The 26,413-nt window shown below is 34.6% G+C and overlaps 1 protein-coding gene across 1 annotated transcript in view; it reads left to right on the forward strand.

Annotated features, from left to right (window-relative positions):
- Positions 1-26,413, forward strand: part of GPATCH2 (G-patch domain containing 2) — a 130,094-nt gene that overhangs the window by 88,271 nt on the left and 15,410 nt on the right. The window contains exons 6-9 of the mRNA XM_075042624.1: positions 1,078-1,142; positions 3,857-3,896; positions 7,083-7,153; positions 24,768-24,850. Of these exons, the coding sequence (XP_074898725.1) occupies positions 1,078-1,142; positions 3,857-3,896; positions 7,083-7,153; positions 24,768-24,850 (259 nt within the window). The remainder of the gene's footprint in view (positions 1-1,077; positions 1,143-3,856; positions 3,897-7,082; positions 7,154-24,767; positions 24,851-26,413) is intronic.

Below are 26,413 nucleotides of genomic sequence, written 5' to 3' on the forward strand. Positions count from 1 at the left end.
CTGAGTGTTCTTTGAAAGTTTTCCAGACTTGGATCTCTGACTGCCCTGGCTCTTCTCTATCGTGACACCAGATGAATAGGGATATTTTTCTTTCAAGGTTGAGCACATTGTTCTTTTAATAAAGACTAGGCTGCTTTTATCTGTGAATCTTCTGCTTATGTACTTTTGGCAAGCCTGAGACACATAAATGTATTATCATTGAGTTTTTGTGGTCTCCTTTCAAAACTGGCAGAACATCTGACTTCATTCTCACTGCTGGTCATCTACTGCCTATAAAACTATCCAAGGAACTGAAAATTTGTTCCTGCATTCTTTCCAACAGGAATAGTTTGCCTTCTGCTCTGGTTCTTCAAGCATGAGATTCATCAGGTGGTCTCTTATTCTTCTGCTTTTACCTATCTACATGTGCAGATGAATTAAGCAGATTCTAAAAATAAAAATAAAGCTGTTTGAATGCATTCTTGAGCAATACCAGAATATCATCATCTGCAAAAGTCTGCATGTGCTATCATGCCTTCTTAAGATCATTCTTAAATTGACCATATTATGTATTTTTGGTTTCAGTATATATAAAGCACTAGACAAGGACTACAGTATGGTGTGGTAAAAATTATCTTATCTTTGCTTTCTATCCCACATCAACTTTAATTTCAAAAGCTTTGTGTTGTTATACAAAGGTTGGGAGCACTTTTTAATAAATTTGTTGCTGTATTATCCATAAATAAGAATAGTATGATAAATATGATTTTTAAATCATCTAACTTTCATTTTTTGGAGATAAAGTGCTCCATGGACTTTTCAAAAATTACAGGCCCCTGACATCTGTAGATGTCTGACATCTGGCATCCAATCAGAATTACACATTAAGGATTTTGGTGAATATTTTGTAGCACTTTCTGCATTCAGACTTCACTTAAAAATTGCAGATATTGCTAATTACATTTACTGTATCTAGTGTACTGTCTCTATTTGGTATTTAGCAGTTGTGATATGTTTTCTTAATAAACAATCACTGTGTGTGTATGCTGTCCCATTATTCAAAGTCTTTTTTTTTTTTTCCTACTTTTTTTCTATTAGATAACTCCAGGACCAGGTGGTAGCAGGAAAACGGTTCACTTGTCCCAGGATTCTCTTCACCATGAGTGAGTATCAGCGATGGGAGTTATAACTTTTTATTATTGTTTGCTTTACAGTAGTACCTCTGTCCCAAAGCCGCATTTTACAACTGTACAAACATGTGATAAGAGCCTCAGCTCAGTTACATAATGATCTTTATTTAATAATAATATTTATAATCCTTCATAATTCATTTTATGTTTCTTAAGGAAATGTGAAGTTCAGTGCTTTGTAATTGTGTTTTTATTAATTTGCTGAGTATATGCTTTCCTAAAACGTAACACATTTAAGTCTAGATACCAAATATGGGTTGTTTAAAAAGACCTCCAAAGGGAAATTCAGAAATGCCAAGCTTGAATATATGAAAATAAACAAGCATCACATCTTTGAGTCTTAGACATGATGTATCGTGTGAGGAGGAAGGTTATCATAAACTCCAGAAAAAGACATTGCATTAATTGTTTAGTCACATGTAAATAGGGACTGTCATTCAATTCATTTAGTTACTCCAGTGTGCCATTACTGTAAACTCGTACTCTGTTCAGCTGACAACATATAGCAGCATTATTTCTTAGTTATCTCTTTTGAATAGTTACAATAAGAAGATTAAATTTTCCTATATTTTCCAAATCAGAAATCTAAAATGCAGACACAAATGATTAGGAGATAATATATTTGGGGATACATTTATATGTTCTAACTGCTACTAGATACAGCATCTACAGTTTAAGACAAGACTTGCCAAAGCGCATATACTACAAACATCAGATCCTCAGTACCAACTGGTTTATGCTACTAATCCACTTCTGTTGCAGCCCATAACTTGCTAATGTGTGTGTTAACTAAAGAGGCTGTGATTTCAGAAGTTATTTCTACTCTAAAGTAATTCAACTGGTATTTTATGGGGTTTACTTTTGTTTATTTCATTAAAACAAGGAAGCAAACAAATACTGTAATTAAGTGAATGGATAAAAATCAGTGTGATGTGAATATCACTTTCTCATTACAAGAGGTCTTTTTGTGTATGAAGGGTTTTTAATGTCTAAATATGAGATGCATTCAAATCACTTTGATATATTTTTCAGTAGAAATATGTTTTACTAACAGTTTAGTCTGTAATCCACAGATTTGCCACAAAACAGCAGAGTTTATGTGGAGGAGTATACCCCAGTTTGCCGCTCCTCCTTGAGCGTTTGCTGTTGACACTGGTCAGGGACAAGACACTCATCCATGTGGAATTTAGATCTAACCCATTATATTTCTTATCTTCATCAGCTTCCAGATGTTTGTGACCTTATTTGTTGGGTCATTCACAAATGTGACGGTTTTTCTTTTCATCCACTGCCAACATCAAAGTTGTGTGTGCATGAAATCTCCTTGTTTTCCTCAGATTTTGAACTATTCGGTGCAGTTGATGAATGTTTCATGTCCAAAATATATAAATGTCTACTACTTTTTATCTTGAGGTATACTTTTAACTTTATTGCTGTCATTCTTTTTCATTTCCAACTTCTTTTCCATAATCAACTTAAAAGTAGAAAAAGTAGTTGGCGGCATGCAAGTTTTGGTGACAGCTGGTCTCATATACAAGAACAAGAGGGTTGACTGCTCATCAGCAAACTCATAAAAAAGGAGTGACAAAAAGCCACAAAACTTTCAGACTTGTGACTTAAAAAGAGTAATTTAGACCAGACAATTCCATGGTATCTGCTTCTTCTCAGTATATTAATTAAAGTAAAAATTTTAGTGTTGTCATGTGGCTGCTGTGGAGAAAAAATGAGGGTAAACTCTATTGAATTCAACTACTTCAGAAAAAGCGTGACTAGGTTAAGCTTATAATCTTTGGTTACACTTCTTGAGGAACTTACAAGCATAATAGCAGATAATGTGATGGTCTTTTTGTGCAATATTATAATGGATGGAATTATTTTATCCTTTGCCCAAAACCTATTGCTTGCTTACATGAGTAATATGTAGTACTATATGTAATTTCAGATCCCCCTTGTTTTAATTGTTTTTTCCTTCTCCTTTTCATTTGGCAAGTGTCAAGATTTGCCCCAGGTTTGTATAATGCTTACTACAGCTACATTCGGATGTTAATTCAGTTCTATGTGATCACAGTGTGTATGTGAACCAGTATTAATATGCTTTTACTGCTATTGAGGAAAAAGTCACATCGTGAGTTCTTGTCCCTGCATATCAGTGTCTTAGTCCAAATTCTCGTCTCTATGAAGTAAGGCTGCCAATAGTCAAAATTTTGCAAGTGTGTGAAGATATGAAGCCACTGAATTTACGGACTTTGAATTTCACTTTAGATTCAAACTCAGACCTCAGTTGAAATAATACATTAACAAATAACAGGTAGTCCACAGTACTTAAAAATCTTTTCAGCATTAATAAGTAACACTTCAGTACTAAATATGGAATGACTTTTATTTATAGCATATGCATTGTAGTATATTAAATACTATCATTTATATATTATTTTAGCTTGTTTGACAAAATATAATTACCTATAAAGCCAATAGCTACTCAGAAGTGAAATTTGTGGTGCATTCTTTCAAAACTGTTAAAGACTTGGAGAGTTCAATAAAAATATCCCATTAAAATAAAGTATAGCCAAAGGCTGTATTTTCCTGGCAGACAATGAAATACCCAAAAGCACGCACAGACTGGTCATATGACAGCGTGTGCTTTGTTAGTTATATTGTTAAACCTGTCTTTTCTTTTTCTCCCACAGTCACTGGTTTAGCCCTGGGGCTAGGAAGGAACATAGCCAGGTAAGAACTGCTTTGATCAAGAACAGTTTACTTGAGATGTATAATGGAATTTAACTACCTCTACTCCAGAGGTAGTGGTCTAATATTTTTAGAAATTATAAACAAAGCAGGTATGATTTCATATTTTCTTGTAAGGAAACATATTAACCGCAGTGCCTTTCAAAAAGTCCCTTAATTAAAAATTGTTAACTAGTCACTTAATGTCGGTTAAGTATCTTTGAGTTTTAACAGGTTAAATGAAAAGTATGATTTTTTTTAATGATTTTGTTAATCGTAGTATCTCCAAATGTTGCATTTCTCAAAATGCTGGAAAGCAAAACATTTGACTCACAAAATCAAGAAATACAGAACAGTGACAAAAGTGGGCAGGCTTCTACAGGAAGATCTTCAATTCCATTTTTCTGCATTCCATTGGTTAACATGACCACAACAGTAAAAAAGGAACTGTTAATCTCCATCATGGTGTAGATATTAGTAAAAATATCTCACTAGTTTGTGTGCTCAGCCCCTACAATGTAGTCCCTAGGAGGTCCAAGCCTAGAGATGTGGTTGAGGGAATGTGAGGACATGTTTAATACTTGATTAGCAACATGGCACTTTCTTCTTTAGCTTGTCTTCAGATGTGAAGGAATACCTTTTTTTATGGGTGATAATAAGGTCTAAACAGAATATACTGTCCAAGAACTATAAAATGTGAAAATAAGCTTGGTTTCATTTCATAAATATATAGTTAACTTCAACTATTCAGTAGAAGTAGCTGAACACATCATCAACTCATTGAAAATTAAGACTAAAGTTCCACAGTACATTTTTATAAGTTGGTAAAAATTGACATAACACAGTTGATTTCATTAGATCTGTGCCAGTTCACTAGTACATTTACAAATTTAAATAGATTTGAAACTTGAAAAGGAAATAAGATCTATAGAATCTTTGGAGGGTTCATCTTAGCATGATCCTTCATGAACACTTGTTGCTCCAGTAAGTCATAGTTTAAATAGGTGTATACTCTTTCCTGTCCCCTACCCTTTCTTTAGAACTCCAGAGCACGCTGAATCTCTCAAAGTTATATTACTTCCCCAAAACTGCCAGAGTGGATAAAACATAGTACAGTTTTAGCTGTAAATTGTGAACTTCTAACATGTTACAGTAAGCTGACTGATACTTAACATCTAAATAGACAGCTTTATGTGTTTCACATTGAACTCTCATTATTTTGAAACATATTTCCTGGGAGAAGAAATGCATAAAAAAGAGCATTTTAAATATGAGCATGCTTCATCTTAATTAATCGTGATAAAAAGTTCTCTTGGGCTAATCTTTATCCTATTCTTGAAATTTTGATGTTATAAGTAGTCAAATTTGCTAGGTTAGAATGAGTTGAGTGATTTTATTTTTTTTTACTTGGATTTTTTAATAAATTGATTATTTCATAAAACAGGGTAGTTAACTGAAGATGTGCTGTTTACTTCTTTAAAAGATTCTAAGCTTAAAGCAGTATGGAAAGTTTCATGCTGAGAAATACGTTAACCTACATCATACATACTGGCAATATCCATTCAGCATAGCGTGAGAAACATCTGCGTAGCTGGTATATAATGACAAATTAATTCATTTTTCTCAGATAATAGTAGATTTGAATTAATCTTAAATTTTACATGTTTATATCGTATTTCCTACAAGCTGTGTTTTCAGAGCTTATCTGAAGTTCACTGGTTTTGTAACTTAATTACTAATGAATTGTGAAGTAAAGCTAATGTCATCAAATAATATAAGTGCTACTGGCACATAATGGGTTAATTTTTTTAGACAAGTAAAAGAAATGAGAATGATGGGGCAATGTAATAATGACAATTTTGACAGCTTATAAAATTCTCACTAAATTTGTGAAGATCCATAGTGTATAACTATTGGTTGTATGGGTTTACTACTTTCTCTTTTAATTAATTTCTGCAGTTGAAGTTATTATGTTAGAACGCAAGTAGTTAATTAACTAGCCAAATTTAAAGTCTGGCAGATGATCTGTTTGTCCATGCTATAACTACAATTTACTTGTCAGCCAGAGAATATTGATAACAGTAAGACTGTTCTTAGCTTGATCATAAAATAGATACACATTATATGAATGCCATGCTGGTAAAAATTGTGGCAACATTTAAATATGAATTGTAAGTGCTCTGATTTGTTGATGTTAAGAAAATGAAAAAATTATTTTGCAAAAATATACCAGAATAAGGTGCCTTACGTTTATGTATCCTTCAGATTGCCTTTTAAAACCAGACTGCACTATTTTACTGCATCTGAGAACTAGATAGTTAAAATGATGAGGAGCATTCCTTATATAAGAAGCAAGCTGTAGACTTTTGGGGGAAAAATTAATCAAGTGTAATTTTATAGATAGGTGTCATTTTTTGGAGTCCATGCTCATGTACAACATTAAGGTGTCATTGCCCAAGTCATAAAGTTCATAATTTCCTAACTTCCAGTGGACTTTTAAATGTGTTTGCTGTGAATATTAGATTCATTTACCTGTAGTCTGTTTCTAAACAGTCTTCCATTCTATACTTTCTTCAATATATCATTAGTTTCAAGAAACATTTGTATTTTTCATACTGTCATTTTAATTTCTTTAGTGCAACTTTTCAACAGTTTTAAATGAATCATTCATTATTCCTACTTCCCCACTATTATGGGAAGCTTTAATATTGTGGGTTTGTTGATTCTGCAATTTTCAAATTACAAAAACTCCTGGGGCTTAGAAGAGTTTGTAACTATTTCATAACTGCTGAGATACAAGTGCCAACCTCAATAGTTATTTGTAATTTAAGTGTTCTCCAACAATTTTCGTTATACCATTTTGAAAATTTAAACTAAAATTGTGAAAATTGCAAAATTTTACAGATAAGTTAAATGTAAAATTGTGAATTGCATGGCTTTCTAATATGCTTTGAGAATGGTTTAATTTTTACATTTTCATTTATTTAGGAATTTTAAATTGGTGGATATACCTTAAAATATTAACAATTATTATAAAATTCTATTAGATGTCAATCTCTTTTAGAGTCATGGGTGAAAGCTGTTGAAAGATTACTCAAGACAGGAAAGAATGGCATTGTCAGGATAATATTTCTAAAAAGCATATAAAGGTATTGCTTGTGAGACTGTTCTGAACATTTTTTTTAATAGCTTCAACTCTTGCGAGACAACCGATCGGAGAGAGGACACAAGAAGAACAGCTCTGTAAAAACAGCTAGCAGGTAAGTTAATGCTGCAGCTGTCATTAATACTGTTTATGAATTTGTTGATTTCCTAACTCTCCAATTTTTATATAAGTAATCACACCATTCTTTTGGGATATTTTCAGAAGTCTTCTGGTTCTTTGTGATTTACTTTCAAGAATTTCTTTTGTATGGCATAATCTTTGCCTAAAATGTGGATATTAGACTTTATTCTTGACTATAACCAACTACACTTACCAAACTTAATCTCTTTAGTAAACATCAAAATTAAATGGATGCCAAACTAAGGTTTGTGCTTCTGGCATGTAAGTTAAGTGCTGAAAATGTATAAAATTACCATTATACATGCATGCTTTTGAAATCAAGAGGATAACTCAAATACTGTAACACTTAAATTGTACTCATATCATGTTTTGACAATAAAAATTTTATTGTGAAGACTTACTAATACCAAATCTAGTTCTATCCTCCAGCTTCTTTCCTCTCCCTCAAAAGACAAAAAATTCAACACTGAACTGGTGGGCACTGGTCTAGGAGTCTGTTCCTAGAGGGTTTTTTATGCACATGTTACCTGCTGGATCTATTCTGCCAAATAATTCTTTTAATTCTAGTATTTTTTAAAACAAGAAACTACAGAAATGTTTCCCTTGCTATGCACAACACCTTAAACAATTTTTATGTTGTTCTGTAAAGATGACAATGTGCTATCAAATTACTTATTTTATTATACTTTATAATAATATAAAGTATATTTATATATTTAATATACTTTATAATAATTACTTATTATAACTCAAAAAGTTATAATAGATTTATATCATTATGTAATACTATGGTTTTGAGTGAGTCACTTGTGTTTTAGCGTATATGTGGTCATCCTGAAATAAGTTTTTAATGTTGTTAAATACTTGCTTTGATGAATACCTAGAAGGGGACACCAATATTTCATTCAAAAATATGCATATTAAATATGAATCTATTTCACTGTATACAAGTTGTCGTTACATGCTCTAAAACATTTGTTATGCAAGTTTTGGTCATTCATCTTCAGAAATTGTGGTTATCTTTGTCTATTAAACCTTTTATGTTAAGCAAAAAAAAATTTGAAAACTTCTGCATACGTTTTCTGGGAAGCGCACTTGTTAAATCATTTTTTTTGCTCACAATTTTAGAATTAGTTCACTTTAGATATGAATTATCGCCATAAATGCACTCTTGCTATCAGGCTGCTTACATGAAATTGGGAGTACAAAGTGGATATAAAGTGAGCAGTAAGAAACAGATTATGTTTCAAGTCATTTTAGGATGTTTTTTATGCTGTAGCAATGTAAAATGGTGTCTGAGGCGTTCAGAATCATAATTTATGTGTTTGTTATTCTGACCAGTGAAACTCTTGTGAAGTGATTGCTACCTACAGAAGTGGTTAGAATAGAGATTTTTAAAATGACATTCAACACATGAAGTGATCTTCAACCTCTCTTCATGTCTGGTCAGCAGTACATTAGTAGACTGTTATACCAATAAACATCTGGCAGGGTTGCATAGAAGCAATAGGTGGCAAATCCAAGCCTGAAGACTGACATGTTCTGTAAAATATCGGTAAAATTAAAGTAAAACTTAACATAAACCATTTTTATGACGTACATAAATCCACGTTACATTATCATACTGTAATACCCTTAAAAACAGCAAGGGGACCTGCTAACATCTCCTGGTACCATCATCTCTGTTTTCAGAGGCTTTTTCCTCCAGATGGAGTCAGGTTATTTCAAAATAGTTATTTGTGCTTTTTCAGAAAACCACTGTTTTCTCTGCCTACCACAGAAACTTTACTGTTAGTTCTTTAAAGTGACTTGAAGAGAAATTCTCAAACTTCTATGAAAACGATAGTTTTAACAGGCCATCTGCTGTCCTAGAATATCAAGTCATATACATCTTATTTATAAGACGCATATTGAACATATTTTAACATCCTTGCTACAGTTTACCTGCTGAAAATAAGAATTTAATTTGCACTATGTGCAAACATTTTTTTCTCTCAGGCCAATAGCATGTCTGGTGACTACTTTCTTCCTATAGTTTAAGTGTTCTATAACCTAAAATTTTGCTTTTTATCAAAAGCTGTAACAACCAAAATAGAAATTGAAATTCAGATATATAGGAACAATACATGACAAATACATAGTTCATCTCCTCATATATTCATAGTACCTATCCTCATTTGATTCGAGACAATTCTCTGGTATTCTGTTCCTTACAACTTAAATTCATGGTGCGTATTGACATATGTCAGATTTATCTGTGGTTAATACTGAAGCCTGATTTTGTTATGACTTAATTTTAAATTATCAATTCTACCAAAAGGGTTAATCTTAGTTTCACCAGACAATACAGAGAAGGAGAATTTTTCTGCTTAACAAGGTGCCTATAGAAATGACAGTTTTAGTAGCAAATATTGTTCACAGTTAGTAAAATGGTGAACATCACTTTAGTTGCAAATATGCATCTTCATTACTGTGTATGAAATCTTAAAATGGAAATCTGTCATTTAGATTTTTGCATGTGCCCAAATACTTTAAAAAACACTAAACTACAGTGATACCAATCAAATGTCACAAGGTTAAGTTACCAAATTAAGTAACATTATAGTAAATCTTTCATTATTTCAGTGTACTAAGTGCATATACAGTTAAATCTTCTGTTGAATGCAAGTGTTTACTCACACCTGAAAGTCTGCAGCTTTCTCAAATTGACTCTAAATTAGTTCTTACATGTGTTAAACTATTGCAGTTTGACACATCAAGGTAATTCAGATGAGTAACCCCTTTAAAAAGAGGCATACAAAAAGTAATGGCTGTGACCTTATATTGTCTTACTGTTTGTTGCGATATGTGGTGATAGAACAGCAGCAGTGGGAAAATATTGGACATTCTATGAAAATATTGTACTTATCCAGAATACGGTTTAATCTGCTTTTATTGCAGGACAGAGTTTCTCTGGGTCTTTCTTTATATAGTTTTCACACAACTGTGTTTCTTGTTGTGGGACTCTTTGTTTGCTGTTTTGGAAGACCTTTCTTCTGTTTTTCATACGTATGCGAGATATGTGTATACACACACATTTTTCTATGCTTGCCTTGACTTTCCTTACCCCTTTTGGATGACTGAACACAGTTCTTGTCTCAGCATGTAGACAGTATGTAAATACCTGTATTACATTAGATCAGTCACTTGTGGAATAATTTACTCTGTAAATACACCAGAAAGGTGTGGAGCTCTAAGCACGGCACTGGTCTGCAGCTGTCTTTTCGTGGTGGAATAATACTGATACTTTCTGGGTGGGTTTTACTGTACTGGGTTGCTTGTATTAGGTTTGTTTTGTCAAAATTAATAATAATGAGCCAATCCTATATAAACTGACACGAACTTTTACTAGTGGCAAGATAATTAGTTTGTTGAGAGCTGTTGATATGGCTATTGAAGAACCAAATGTTAAGGAGGGGGGACAGTCCTGCACCACAAAAATTAAAACCTGGATAGATTATATTATGCTGATACAGTTCAACATGTGACCTTCTGTATTTGACACATTTAAATATATATATGTATCTATTTATGCTACCTTTACAGATAAGCTTTAATCTACAAATATGTCGTTTTCCCATTAATTATTTAAATTATATAAACAGTACTAAATAAAACTGGTTTAGAAGCTACATTTGTTTCTCCTGTATAGCCTTGAAAAAGTTCTCTGTTTACATTATCTCTCTGCATTAGGACAGGAATAGTCCCCTCCCCAATCCAGCTAGACTGCTTAAAGGTGTTCATTCTTCCAGCTGCTTGTTTTCATCCTCTACTCTTTTACCAGTAAAGAAGTCTTTTTGTCTGCATTTTTTAATATACTTTGGACAAAACTAGCCTGGTTAGCTCAACTCACCTATTTAAATTAAATTGGCTGGTTTTGTAACAAACCATATTAGGAGGTGCTCACATGATTTCTTCCTCCGGCAGAGCTGTGGAGATGATAATCTCCAGCAGATGTGTGATAACAAATAGCTTGGGATAGTAATGTCTTCATCTGGCACAGTTGTTAGCAGACCAAATGTCTGTCTGTAGCCCGAGGCTGTGGGCAAACAATTGAACATGATTGAGTTATGGTGAGTTAACAAGTTGCTGCTTGGCAGCTGAACTGCCATAGCTGATCATGCGCTCATTGTTTGCCTGCTCCTGTCAGGAGGTAAAACACATTTTCTTAAGTCACCTTTGTAAAATTTTACAAAAACAAGTTCTACCTAAAGATGATTCCCCAGGGCTAAGAGATTCCTTTGGTCAGCAATGGAGACAGTGTTGAACGGTATTTTGCTGAGCTGCTATAACATGATTTTGAACGTGTGATTATATTGTTAAATATATGGGGGACCTCCATCATACAACTGTCTGCCTGTCTCTTAATATTTAATGTATTTATCCTCACAATACCCTTATGAAATTAGGAAGTACTTTCATCCTCATTTGAAAAAATAACCAGAATACTTAAGCAACTTAATATTTTGCCTTTGGTCATACAGTCGATGCCATAACCAGTTAATTTGTGCTGTAATCTAGAAGCAACAGAATTGCAGATTGGGAAAACAGCAGACTACTGAATAAGATAAACTTGTGTAATTATTTCCTTTACTATACATAATGGTCTTGTGTCATATTTCTTTTACAGTGTGTTCCTGTTAATCATAGAATCATAGCATGGGTTGGGTTGGAAGGGCCCTTAAAGATCACCTAGTTCTAACCCCCCTGCCATGGGCAGGGATACATTCCACTAGGTATCATTATTTTATCTACATATTTATTTTTTCTTACTGTACTATAAGTAGAATTTATGACACATGCATGAATTGAGAAACTGAAAAGAGAATAGTGCCCAAATTTTCACCGCTTACCAATTTTGGTCATATCTTGATAATTCTCTGTTGGCTTTTCACACTCAAATGCTCCCCCAGAGACCTTTAAAAGAAAAAAAAAAAAAAAAAACCTATTTGTAATTCTTATGCAGTTCAGTCCTGGCTTGAAAGAAGGCTAAGTCGTACTCATAAAAGGGATTTTATGGTGGAGCAGAATGAGACAAGTTAGGATTCAGCTAGCTAACAGATCCTGTGTTAACAGTCAATGTAGCAGCAGCTTAGTATCCAACTAACTAGCCACTTCTTGCGGCTGCAAAGTAGACCATACCTTGAGGTGGAGGTAGTACCTTGATATTTCTTTAAAAATCAGCAGGAGCCACCTACTCATCCATTACTATAACATGACAGGAGGACTGTGTGCCAGTCATCCAGTGATCACCTGTTGCTGCTCTATTTTGAGCTGGCAAGAAGTCTTTGAAGTCTTGTCCGGCCGTGGTGAACAGCACAGATTGAAATACGGGTCTTTACACATGTGGAGGAGACATTCAGGAAAGCAGACTCTGGAAGTAGTACAAGAAGAGTTATGTAAAGGCAGTATGTCAGATGCTACTAAATGGTGGTAAGTGTCGATAAAAACCCAGAACATTAGTCGTAACTTCCCCATGCTTTCTGCAACTGTCTCTTTCCCTCCTTTCTGTAGTTGTTCTCAATCCAGTTTAAATATGTGCCTTGTGTCGGTATAAGAGGATTACTCTCAAGTATTTTCACTTTTTGTAGCTAACAGTATTCTCTATGAATCAGTATTTAAAGAAAGCTCCTAAGAGAAAAATGTCACCAAACCTGATGAGAGCTTTTCAAAAGTGTATTATTGCTTTGGTTAGAAATACAAGGGAAACCCCTATTTGTACATTTGTACAGCATTTGTTCATTTTCATCTGATGATATGGATCATGGTACTTTTTTACACAGATGTGACAAATAGTATTACAGCTGCTCTTTATTTGATCTTCTAAAGAGACAAAGATGTGCAAGGATTCTGTCTGCTCCCTCTTTCCCACCGTGTCATCTGTTGTTTGGGAAAGAGTCCTAATTTGCAGCAGATACAAAACTATTTGTCGAGTTGCAGGTTTGCCAAAAATAAATGAAACCATTAATTACTACATTTTTTGAGCAGCTGTTAATGGATTGGGATAAGAAAACTGTACATTAGACTACTGGTTAATTACAAGAACTGTAATTGTTTAATGTGGCTTTTGTGGAATGAAATTACAATACCAGAGGAGGTAAATTCATCCAGTTTTTTAAAATTATACATGAAAACATGCACATACTTACACTGCAGTAAAGCTAAGGAATGCATAGCTATTTTACTAGGTGATTCACTTCTGAGATTGCATGAACACATATTCTCAACAAAAATACTTTAAAAGAAAGTAATATTTAAACACACCTTTTAATTCAAGTGTAAAATTATTAAAGGTAGTAAGTTAATATCTTGTAACCCCAGAGCTAATAATGCAGGAGATTCAGATATAACATTAAAATCCAAATGTGTTTACATCATTAGAAATTAACAACTAAGCAGTTTTATCTCCTCTTCGGAGTGCCATGAAGCAGTAACTGTACTGTTATGATTGGTGCTTAATAATATTTGCAGTTCCAGATTAAATTATGTGAATGTTTGAGGACACATTGCTTTCCTCCCTTGCTGTCACCCTCAGGGACAACATTATTCCATCAGTTTGGTATTTTTCTTCTCCAGGAAGAATAAAAGATGGTGCCTTTTTGGAAGAGAGCAATTCCTGATTGAGTTTTCTATACTATGGTCTTATTTTTAAAGTCCCAAAAAGATTTTTATTTGGGAGAGGTGGACAGGGCAACAACAGTTTGATTGTTATTTCAAAATATAGCCAGTGTGTGATGCTTTAATTTTATGGAAATCTTCAAGCCTCGGTACTCCTTCATGGATAGATTTAAAGTATCCATTGATTAAATGAACATTAGTCACTAAGTGTCTTAAAAGTATCATATTTTAACTCAACTTCCATAATGAGAACATTTGCAGAAGTAGCAGAAATTTTGAAGAGACAGTGCTCTGTTTTGAAAATACATCATTCTGTGTGATCTGAGCAGTTTCATTGCATCTTTAATGCAAAACTAATTAAGTACAAAACCACAAGACAAATTTCGTTGTTATTGCAATAAAATCTAATCTACTTTATAATATTGTACAGAAATAAGCTGCTAAATGATACTGAAAATTTGTCATTTAAAATTGAATTCCAGGTACACATGAGTATGTTAACTAACAGGAAGTCAGTAAGGCCTGACTTTAAAAAATATCTATAACAAAAAATCAGATAGCCTCTAGAAATCGTGTACTTCTGATCCTCCTGATGTACCATCTGGATTGAATTTTCCCCTGAATGAATTGATAACAAATTTCTCACTTTCCAGTACCCGACTTTTAGCACATGGTATGCTTGTTTCTCACACTCAACTGCATTAGACACTCTCTCTCTTCTTCTGCTCGAGCTCGTGCTCCAGAGCTCAAGCTTTGCTTGTTTCATCTTACCTGTTAAAATGCTAATGGCATAAAGATAAAGTTAATTTGGGTTTCAGAGGTGTGAAGACCCTTCCTGCTGTTTAAGGTCTGAGCAGGAGCCATGCACAGTAGCTTGCACTGTAGTTCCACAAACTGTTTAACTATTGTTAAGCAGCATTGCAATCAAAAGAGGTTATTTTGCAGTCTGTTTTTCCACCACTCAATTGTCCCAGCATCTCCCCTGCCACGAGAAATTTGGATCTTCTCTATTTGGTTCACCACACAGGCACATGAAACCACAAACATAAGGATGAATAGCCATGCGTGAAGGAAGGGTTGGTTTGCCTCTCTCTGTTCTTACTGCAAATTAAACTGTTTGTGCAATTTTTACATCCAGTTCCTACTAATCTTGAAGGGATCCCTGAATCGCATATACGTAAAGCAGCATCCAGTGGTGCACATTCACTAAAATTCTGAGGTATAGACACACTGACTTCTATTCACACTGTGGGTTTTGTGTAAGGAGAAAAAGAGTTTAGAAGAATATTTCAGTAGTTTGTTTCAAATTACATAAAATTTTCATGTTTATTTTCTTTGTTGATATTTTTAAATTGTGATCATTTATTGTAACTAAATTTCAGCCTAGCTGGAAACTAACACTCAATAACTGTCCTAGCCAAAAGGAAGCAAAGGACACTGTTCAGCCTGATGATTTTTGGATTTTGCAATTAGTTTTGCCATTCTTCTGTTACTTCATATACATATTTTTAGAAGTCTTGATATTGCTAGTTAGTAATACAGAGCAGAAGGACATAAGTGAAGTTTTTGCTATGAAAGAATTTTGAAACTAAAAAGGACCAAAAAAAAAAAGTCAATGTTTCTTTAACTTTCTCTTACCTGCTCTCCTTTGTTATTAGAAAGTCAAATTTTGCATTCACTCCTACACACACAGACCCCTTGTACTCAATGGAGTTGCATGACAGTTACTGAGAGGAATAGGTGCAGAGTGTTCAGAAGCATAATTTGCTTAATGTTCAGTCTCAGCTTTAGTAACTCCCCCCCCCCCCATCCCAACTTGCATACAATTATATCTTTGTTTATCTGATTGACTGGATTATAACTGTACTATCTTGGTCAGACAATAAGACTGTTTGAAGAGTTGTTTCTCAAGCATAGTATTAAAAATAGGGAAGTGAAAGGGACTACGGAGGAGAATGATGTTGGGGTCCAGCTACAGAGCACTTACTTTCTTGGAACCAATTGGAAGACAGTAGATTAAGGACTGACCACAATGGATGTAATATGACAAAAAGCTTCTGGATCACTGGTCCAGGTCTACGTCTGAATGACTGGTTAAAAATCGTTACATTGTGCTGGCTGTTTACCTACACTGATTGAATTATTGGTCTCATACTGAACTAAATTCCTTCCAGTTAGCCATGCTTGCTCACCTTCCCAGCACAGAGGTAAAGAAAGAAATTGGCATACAGGCAGAGTGTTGAGTGCTTCCAACCTGATAAGACATTTTCCTTCTTCCATTTTTGAGCTACTATATTAGATATTTGGATTTTTAGTGTTGCTTCTTCTTCTATACCTGTTTTAAAAGCAAAGGATTTTGAATGTGATGCTAATGTTTGCAATAATTCAACCTAACTCTGTATAAGTGTAATCCAGAACTTTAAGATGTGTTTTTTAAAGTCTTTTCAACAAAATACATTTGTCCTGCACTAAGTTTATTTAGTGACTGTCATACTTAGTAAACAAATATGTATCCAGAAATACCTGGAAGAAATAGTGTCACTGAGTAAGCTGTCGAGTCCTTCTGTTGAAGTATCTGTTCAAGCCCATGGTTACTGCTCAAGTCATAATGATATTTTCCAAATCACTTCATAGCTGGATCGGGGCCCATATCTCTTGGATACCAACAATGTTGTCGCAAGATGAAGAAGAAACCAAAGAATATTTGCTTTAGAATTTGTGAAACAATATTGTCCTGTAACAGGATGGCATTCTGCAGCCTATTTTCTAACTATGTTTCACCATTACACGAATATGAGCATTGTTTTTATCAGGTATTGCTGGACACAAAACAATAATGGAACTTGCTGTCAAAATATATAGAAATATTATCAATGAATACTAAATTTATATTCTGAGTGAGTATAAATACTCATGTCCTGTCTTGAAAATGTGAAATCATGGCATTTGTTGAAAAAAACTAAGTTTTAGCTATTTAATTTTTAACAGAAGTGGATTTTTTGGTTTTATTCCCTCAGTGTTCCTTGGTGACTTGTTTGTACACCAAGATATTGGTTTGGATTTGCCTTTGTGTAATTCATATACTTTTGATCAATTCCAACTCATGCCCAATTATATTACACTAAATTAACATAATTCAACAGATGTTGATATTTAAATGTTTTCTGGCATTCACATCTTGGACAGCTGTCTTAGAGCTTAGGGAAAAGGCAAACATTTAGAGTTAAATGCTGAACATATGCTTAAATTACTAATTAGAAACAAGAAAAAACAATGCATTATCCTTTCTGAGGGCAGTAGGCCTCTACTGCAGAATATTTTTTTTTTAGAGACTCAGTTCACAAATAAATTACATAAGTGACTTGAGATTGGGTGTCAAAACATATGTAGTCATGTAAGTTTTTATTTTCCATTTTGTTTGCTCAAATTATGCCAGAGTAGAGTTGAATCTGTAGATTTGTAGAGTTCAGGTAAATTTTGGACGACTGCTGTGTCTGAATGAGACTTGAAAGTGCTGAAAAAGATAACAGAAAGGAACATATTAGGATATAGTATTAGATGATGAGGTAATCTGATGGGGCCAGGGGAAGATTGTATTCTTCTCAAAATAGGGTTGCACTAGGACTTTCAATAATACAGGTATGTCACCCTTATGTTTAAAGTTATGTTGTGAACAGATTGGCATAGTATGAAAGGAGTTTGATAGAGCTGCATGGTTTCATCACATCTGTTTAAGATTTAATAAAAGGAAAATAAAGTGCATAGCTCTTCTGGTCAATGTAATGGTTTTTGCAGTTGTGGAGGCAGATGAAGCAATCTGTTGTATAGATGATGTCATTCTTTAGACAAGTCTGAAGAAAAGCTTTACTGTTTGTAAAGGATGTGGAGGAATCAAGTGTGGAACTGATTTCACCTGAATGGTGTCTGAGAAAAGCGATACCAAGAAGAAATGCGTATTCATCTTCATAAGCATTAAAAATTAATACATATGCTGCATATGCACTGTATTTCATTATTATATTGCCAGTTCTTTAGCACTGAATGAAAATTTTCTGTAAAGACTTTTAACGTGTTTTGGTCGACAAGACTAATTTACAGCAATACTGGTCTACCACTCCTAGCCAAGAGAGAAATCCTTTTAATACTGTCAACACTCCAGTGCTGGATGGGATGAGGGTGGCTCTTTCCACAGCCTGCAGAAAGTTAGCATGAGGGAGTATTTATGAATTATTTCACACATTAGAAACAAAAGCAAACTAGAGAAAGAGATTTTTAAGTTTCTAATTTGCAGGAATCTTGTCTTCTGATACTGTGTATCACCAGTGCTGCTTTCACAGGTTCCATAAAAGCCATGAAATTCTTCTAATTCACTGAGAGGATTTGATGGAAGTAGAGGGAGACCCTATGTACTGCCTGAGCATACGATCTCAGTGTCCCATTATCAAAAGTAGATTTTTTTCTGGAAAAAAGGCTCAGGTGAGGAAATGTTCACCAAGAATGCAGCTTTGGTGTAGCCTCTGATGAGTGTTCTGGCATTTAATATACTGAATGCCAAGGTTGCCAGCAGGCATACATGCATATGATGTGTTTCTGTAACAAATAACAAAACAGATTTCAGACACTGATTTGACCTAAAGCTGGGTAAATTTGTACCGAGTAAGGTTTATCTCAAATGTTCTTAAAAAACAATCCAGCAATGTTTTGTTAAGATTGCCCTATAACATAATACTAAGATGCGGAGTCCAAACCTTCATTGTTGAAGCAACTGTTTTGTTCACTGTTATCTGTCTTCACCTACTCCCCAGGAATGTTGATCTCAAAGTGGTGTCCTGTGCATCTACTGGAAGTGCACATGCACTATGCATATTTTAGAGTGAAAGAGTGTGAGTACCTTCTTCAGAATGCACAAGGTGCCATCCCTCTCTAATTGTCCGTGGGGCACATGCATTACTACATATGTTACTCTTCTCTGGGTATTCAAATGGAGACCAGAGGCTGTGTCCATGTTTTGGCCAAGCTGTGTGCTACAAGGGAAAGAGGAAATCTTTCCGTATAAAATTGCTGAGCCATTAGTTTTCATATATTTTTCCTCAAAAAAAAACATACCTTGCATATTTCAGTGTAATATTGTCAAATCATCATGCATCTTTTCTGTGGTTATATTGAGATACATGCCAGAGGCAAAGATTAGAAGTATTCATTATACCTAGATAATACAGAATAGTCTTCCCAAATTTACAGCACCAATTGCTTAGTACTTGTATTTGATGTGATACCCTTCGAGTAAGTCCATGCTTCTGGAGACTCAGTGAAATGGAAGTGTAGAGTTTTGTGTTCATCTTATCTAATTAACTAATAGGGTGATAGGACATTTAGAAATACATACATAACAGGTTTTTAATGGTGTTTACCTCTAAACTGATCATAAACTGTTCCATGGACTTGAAGCCATTGTCTGCCACTTGTATAGATTTAGAAAGGTACAGTAAGAGTTCAAGTTCATCCAAACTCTCTTATTTAAGCAGTGCTAATGGATGCAGTTCCGTTGGCCACCAGATACAGCAGTGTCTGCATTTTAAGCCATGTAATAAATGAGATAACCTGTACTACAGGTCCATTCTGTGTGAGGATGTGAGAACCATTTCTGTGGTATTTTTATGTAAAAGGTACTTAAATAGTGGGAGGTTTGCTCAGATTATTCTTTGATTTTATAAAGTTGAGCTGTTCCACACGTTCTGGTTTTTTTAATCATTTTATTAGCTTGCTTCTCTGTTATGCAACTGAGTTATGTTTTTTTCATTTTTAACTGCTGCTGTGAACATTGCTTCATGCACTCCCTACTCAGTTTCAGTTTATAAGAAATTGTCCAGTCATTTCAAGCTTAAAGTGAGTCATGGTCCTCACTGCATTCTCTCTTCAATCATATCCATATTCATATCTATTTCATATCTATATTTTAAGACAGAACTGACAGTTTCAGTTACATTTCCCCTTCAAAATAATCTCTCAAGTCCCTTTTAAAATGCAAACCAGTCAACTCTTGCCTTATTGTAATCTCTTGTGAAAGGAGTTCACTTACAAACTTTTATCAAGCCTCTTCATTAGCTGAAGCATTCAGTGGTGATAAACTTAAAGAGTTCTACAGCCATCTGCAGGAATGCGTGGATACTGTGGCAGAATGGTGTGTCACTATTTGCTGTGGATTTGTTCCTCAGGTGAGAGAGATGCTAACTGGAATATAATGGATAGGCAAGTATTGATCATTACCAAGTCATCCAATTGTAAAATAGAAATCAGTGTTCTTGAAAACATTATTACATCACAACAATATGCTGCATAGGATTTTCCAAGTTAGAGTACAGAAATTTAATAGTGTTAAACAAAAACCACACACTCTTCCACATCTGCCCTTGTTAGTAATCAGTACTTTTATGCATTTTTGACACAAACAGAACATAAAACCATCACCTTCATTACTTACAAGCAATCTTAGCAATGTCGTAGTGTCATCTGCTAAGTGGTTTGACAGTAAATATACTAAGGGACAAAATTAAGTTTGCCTTCGATGATGTTGTAACCGTCGGCACAATTACAGTGCACCAACAAAAGCAACGGCACTGATATCAAATAAAGCATTGCAGCTTGCAAGGAAAGTGACAGCTGCTAACGGCAGACGGACAAAGTAAAGTGATGAACAGACATGTTGTTACAATGAGACATATAAAATAAACCTGCAAACATTTTGTATTTAATACACTAGCACCCAGAGTTCCCCCAAGTGAGATGACGGCCTCGCTAGTTTAGGCTGTTGTAGTAGCACGTATGAAGCGATCTGCTATATAAGACTGTTTTCATTGCATCTCTCTGAAGAGACTGTGGAATAATTACTGAATTTGAATAGCATTTTTTAATTTGGGGGGAAAGGGGATTTTTGCATTTTGGTGGGGTTTTGGGGTTTGGTTTGGTTTTGTTTACAAATGGGATGACAGTGATTACAGAAACATCTAATAAACCAGAGAGCTAGAACTCGCATTCAGGAGTATCTGTTGTCCTACACCCATTTTATTGTATTATCCTTCTCAGTGACTGGACTGGTGAACCTAGAACTCCGATAGCGACAAAGGTGATAACTACTAGTGAGTTAAGAACCGCTTTGTGTGCTTGGTTGCTTAGAAGGTGGATTGCAATTAAAGCAGTGTAGCTGTAGGTTCCCCCATAGAACAAAATGTTTATTTGGGGAATGTAACCAAATGGTCCATTGGCTGCAAAGGTCAGGGTAGATAAAAATCTGATACAGCCTATTACAAATGTCTTGGAGAGGTGAACATGTATAACTGTAGAAAAGACACTCATCACAAATATTTGCTTATTGAGCTATGAAAATTACAGAAAAAGAAGTTGTGTTGTGTAGGCACGGATAGAAATGTTTGGGGAGCTTAGAGAGACAATTCTAGGTGTGCTAGCATGGTAAGGACAATTACGATGAAAAAAATGATAGGGAGACTGCAACTATTTAAGAAGGAGATAACGAAATTTCTGTCAGAGTGAATGTTTGTCACAAGAATGCATGGATGCTTGTGAATTGCTTTACATGTCATTGCTTCTATAAAAGTATTTGCTGTATAAAAACTATTTTTATTGTGTTTATTATTTATTATTTCAGTAGCTTTTTTGTTGTTACTGCCTTCCCAGTCTGTCTTCATTTTTGTGGCTCTTATTTACCACGTAGAAAGGAGAATCTAAACACCGTGCGCAAGATGAAAAATGGATAAAAATTGACAGCGGCTTTTCCAATGTTTTTGTTTAATACATCGAGGCATGACACAACAACAACAACAAAATTCTTGGCGTGCTAGTGTAAGTTCACACCAGCCTGGCTTTTGCAGCCCTCTTATTTCCCTCTGCCACAACTTTGCCGCTGCTGTGACACTTGCAGGCCTGCTCGGCCGCGGTGCAGCTGATGCCCTGTCCATGCTCATATTTTTCTTATTGACAGTGAGTGTTCTTGCCAAACGCCAGGGACCATAGTCACATCTGTTTGTCTCCCAAGCTTGTCTGAGGCTGCTTGGGAACACTTTTTATCCAGAGGGCAGCTTTAACTAGGCCTAATACTCTGAAAAGCCTCTATTTGTAAATGCATACAATGAGGCGACAAGTTCTTGTTGTCTTTCCTTAAAAATTATTCCATTTGACACTGCTTGCTCCAGTCCCTGTCACCAGCACGTCAAAAGCCAAGTTTTCAGGCAAGGTGGTCTTAACAAGTTTTATTTTTTCCCTAATAAAATGCCTAGCTTCCCTCCAGAGCACTATTTATAAATGATAGCTGGAAGCAAGCTAGGGGTAAGTAGAGAGAAGTCAGGCAAATAGCTTTCTTCCTTTCTGTAATCCACGCTCTTCTGATTTAATGCTAAGAAACATAATGCTGAACTTAGCCTGATTGAGGGTCAGAGTTCTCCCTACTTTATAATATTATAATACCTCCATTACAAGCATTTCAAAATGTACTGTGCAGCTTCAGAATACTACCTCATTTTGTCTAACCTGCCAGTTCCAGGGCAGTGATAGTTCTTGTCTCTTCCTCTTAACAAAAAAAAAAAAAAAAAAAAAAAAAAAAAAAAAAAAAAAAAAAAAAGCTTTTTGTTTTGCCGTGATCTACATTGACAGTGCGTATCAAATGTTAAGACCTGGCGAAAGCAAATGATGCTTTAGAATCACGAGTTAGCTTAATGTTTGATGTTAGTGGCCATAAAACTGGGTTTGACAAAGCTTAATTGGTGCTCTAGCATATTGTTATTTATTTGTGGTGTACGGAATTTTCAACAACAACAAAGAAATACCCACACTCACCTTGGCTGGTGATCGGGTTGTTGTGCTCGGCAAAGGCGAATGATTCATTTATGCTGAAGGAACAAGGCTGCCTTTCAGACGTTCATTGATTTTAAATTAAAAAGTAACTGCTATGTTCTACATGAAGGGTGACAACAATAACAAAGTAGTCCTTACTTAGTGTTATTTGTTGCAACTCCATTCGGTGTGCCTGGAGGAAAAGTGGGGAGACCCCAGTACCATAATCTTACAGATCAATAATCTAGATATCTCAATGTAGTGTAACAGATAATCAATTCTGGGTAAAATAACTCAAACGCTGCTAGCTGTTACTGCTGTGGCTCAGGTCTTCAGGTTCAATTGCCTGACTTTATTAATTTTTATCTTTCATCCTACTTGTATTCCTGGAGACTTTCTCCCTTTTTCATTCAGAAGAGAAAACTGAGCATTGCACACTGTTTAACATATAATTTACCACACAACTTATTCTGCGTGTTTAATATCAATGTTAAATATTGATGTATTGATGATTAAACATCCCTTATTTTTTTCTAATAATTGTTTCCCCATATTGTATTTAAATGTTAATTTTCTTCATTATACAATCAATTATGAAAGGGTTACACATCTTGATTTCTTTCTAAATTTAAAAATGAAATTTATCACAACGTTAACATACTAGTTCAACTGTGTTCCATTTCTGAATGTTAAAATAGGACACAATTTCAACTTAGAAGAATTGCAAGGAAAATGTCTGTTTTAAAACAAAGAGAATTAAATAAGTGTTGAAATAGGGGTTCACTAGGTGAAGCTAGAGTGTACTTCTGTGTGAGACTTAAATTTCTTGGAATATTTTACTATTTAAATAAAAGCACTGTGGTACTTGTTAATTTACTGTAACTTTTTAGAAGTAGTATGTAGAGGATTGTACGTTGTCATCTTTTTCATCAAGCTGTTGTTGTCACTCTTTTACATTATTGAGCAGATCTGAGGTCTCTCAACATTATATGGCCATTTGTTATTCATTTAGAAGCAGCACAGCTTTAAAAAGTTTATAAGTGCAGTAAAGGATAAGTCATATATCCACACTGAAACCAGATCCCGTGAGTGACAGAGTGTTACTTTGCTACAGTAGACTGTCAGGCGCAATTTTCAGCTCGTAATTTTGTCAAAATACACTATACTTCTGTGGTAAGAATCACAGTTCTCAGTAACAGTTATGGAGACGCATTAAAATTGTGGAGTTTAGAAATTACTGCATTTTCCCCCCTTCTGTTCTAATTCTTTCCAAAAAAAATGACAGCTACATATATTCCATTCTACAGGCCCTGTACATTACTTTAAGAAAAATAATAACTATAATTGTCCTTTAAGTTTATATCCCAAAATTCAATATTTGGAAATTCCAAATTTACCCTTTTCTGTGGTACCTGATTTCTAATAGCTGGCTTTAATGCGATAAGATTTGCTTGTTTGCTATCCTCTGCAACTCCACCAATTTTCCAGTCTCCAAGTGTAAGGTCATAATTGTTTAATGAGTATACCAGATAGTATGCTTCCATGTTCTCATTCTCACAACTCGCCGGTGAATTAGAAAAGGACAAATTGCTGTGCTACAAGTTTATTTCATGCACCTTTGAGGAGTTTACTGTTTCATGTTTTCTCATTCATTCTTCATCTTACCTTAAAAAAATTGATAATACTTTTCATGTAATAAATGTTGTCCTGACAGTCAGGCGTTACTAGCCAATTGATAACCTACCAACACTATTGTGATCTCTTTAGATAATTAATCTTAGCTATTTTCCTGTCAGGAGCAATAGTGGTTTTGTTTTATGTTGAGCTAGAAAGATTGCCAGTTTTGAAAATTAAAAAGCATTCCCTTTATATTATTCATTCCAGTAACAATTTATGATGCTGCATTTAGATACTGAGCGCTTGTCAACAAACATAATTATGCTTCGATATAAACAAGATTGGTGGCTTCACTGTGCAGCTTCATCTTGGTTGAGAATGTTTTGATATAGGTTCAGATTATACAAGCTGTGTACTTATGTGGCGGTTTTCCTCCTTTGTTAATAGTTTTCTCCTATAATTACTTGCAGGCAAACCAGTGTACATTTAGGATCATTGTGCATGGGAGACATCAAACGGAGAAGGAAAGCTGCTCCCCTGCCAGGACCCACAGGTAACCAATTTCCCTGGGACAGAACACAAAACACAAGATGTTAAATCTCTAAATACAAAGCAGTAGGTCAGTGACCTGGGAAAATGCTTGATAAATTCAGTGACTTCCCATATAACTTCAGATATGTCCTATCCTTATTTATTAATAGAGATTAAGAAATAAATAGGCTCTCTTAATTCTCCCTCAGACATTTCCAATTTCTAGTCCTTTGTAGCACGGCACTTCTTTAAAGAGAATAAATCTTTTTTCATATACTGAGAATCATAGACAGTAAAGATTACTGCTTACGCTTCAAGCGTTACAAGGTAGAAGACATGAGGTATCTTTTTTCTGTGAGGAATGCATATGAATACTATAAATACCCTGCACAATAAAGATAGGATGTGAATTCTTGGGCAAACAATTGAAAATGTGGAGATAAGGCTGTGAAACACTGCTTTAAAATTAGTGCTGTAGATTAAATAAGAAGCACTTGCAAGCACATTTCTGAAAGATTTTTACAGATGCGAGGTCACAACCATTGGATGCATTTTGCTGATGTCACAGCTGTGAAATGACTTTTTCAATACTTAGCAGTGATTTATAGGACTCTCATCAGTTTGTTGTATTAATTATATATGTGCGTACTGGAAGGATTAGATTGTGTGTGTGTGCCTGTCTGAGGCTTTTTATATATTGCTAATATGGAAATCTGGATTGCATGTCCTAGTCATATATCAATTACTATAGCAACTCATGCAACACATACAGTTCTTCAAATATATTCTAAATAGATGTCTTTAGAGAAGCCTAATATTTGTATTCCAAGTGAATTCCCCCTCCTGAAACTTCTTTGTTTCAAACCTCAGTGGCAGAAACAGACCAAGAATAATATTAAAAATGTTATAAAAGCACCTTAGTGGCAGCAGTATGGAAAAAGAGAATGTGTGGGTCAGCTTCTAAGACTCTGAACATATGTGGAGTGAGAAAGAAAAATACTTAATGGCTGAAGAGAGAATAATATAATTATTTCTACAAGGTGATTTTCACTTCACAACTTTCAAGTACTAGACGATGTCATTTTGTACTGAGAGGGTATGAAGTATCATGAAATTAATTTTATTACTCATTTTACCTTTGGCTTTCCATGTTCAGTATTTTATTTTACAAGCTGGCTCTTCTGACTAACTTTGCAAAGCCAATATTTTGATACTAAGGCAAATATATTATGTGGTCATTCGATGTTACGTATCTATGTATTCACAATTTTAGAGATTGTTTTACTCCCAAAATTTGCCTTTACATGGAGAGAGACAGAGAATAATGGTGGATAAAGGTATCATATGAGATACCTTTTAACTAATGTGTGTTTCAAGGTAAACTTTTCAATTTTGTTCTGGGCAGGAGGACTGAGAAATTTTTCTGTGGTTGTATAAAAGTTTTTTTCTACTTTTAATCATTGCAAATTTTTAAGCAAATAGAAAGTTTGGTAAACTTTGAGTACATATGTGTAGGTAATATATAACATTTTATAAATTATTACAGTTGTCTCAAAGGCTCACCTTCATACAGATAAATTGTTTA

This window comes from Buteo buteo, chromosome 12 (assembly GCF_964188355.1).
Source record: "Buteo buteo chromosome 12, bButBut1.hap1.1, whole genome shotgun sequence".
Taxonomy (NCBI): Eukaryota; Metazoa; Chordata; class Aves; order Accipitriformes; family Accipitridae; genus Buteo; species Buteo buteo.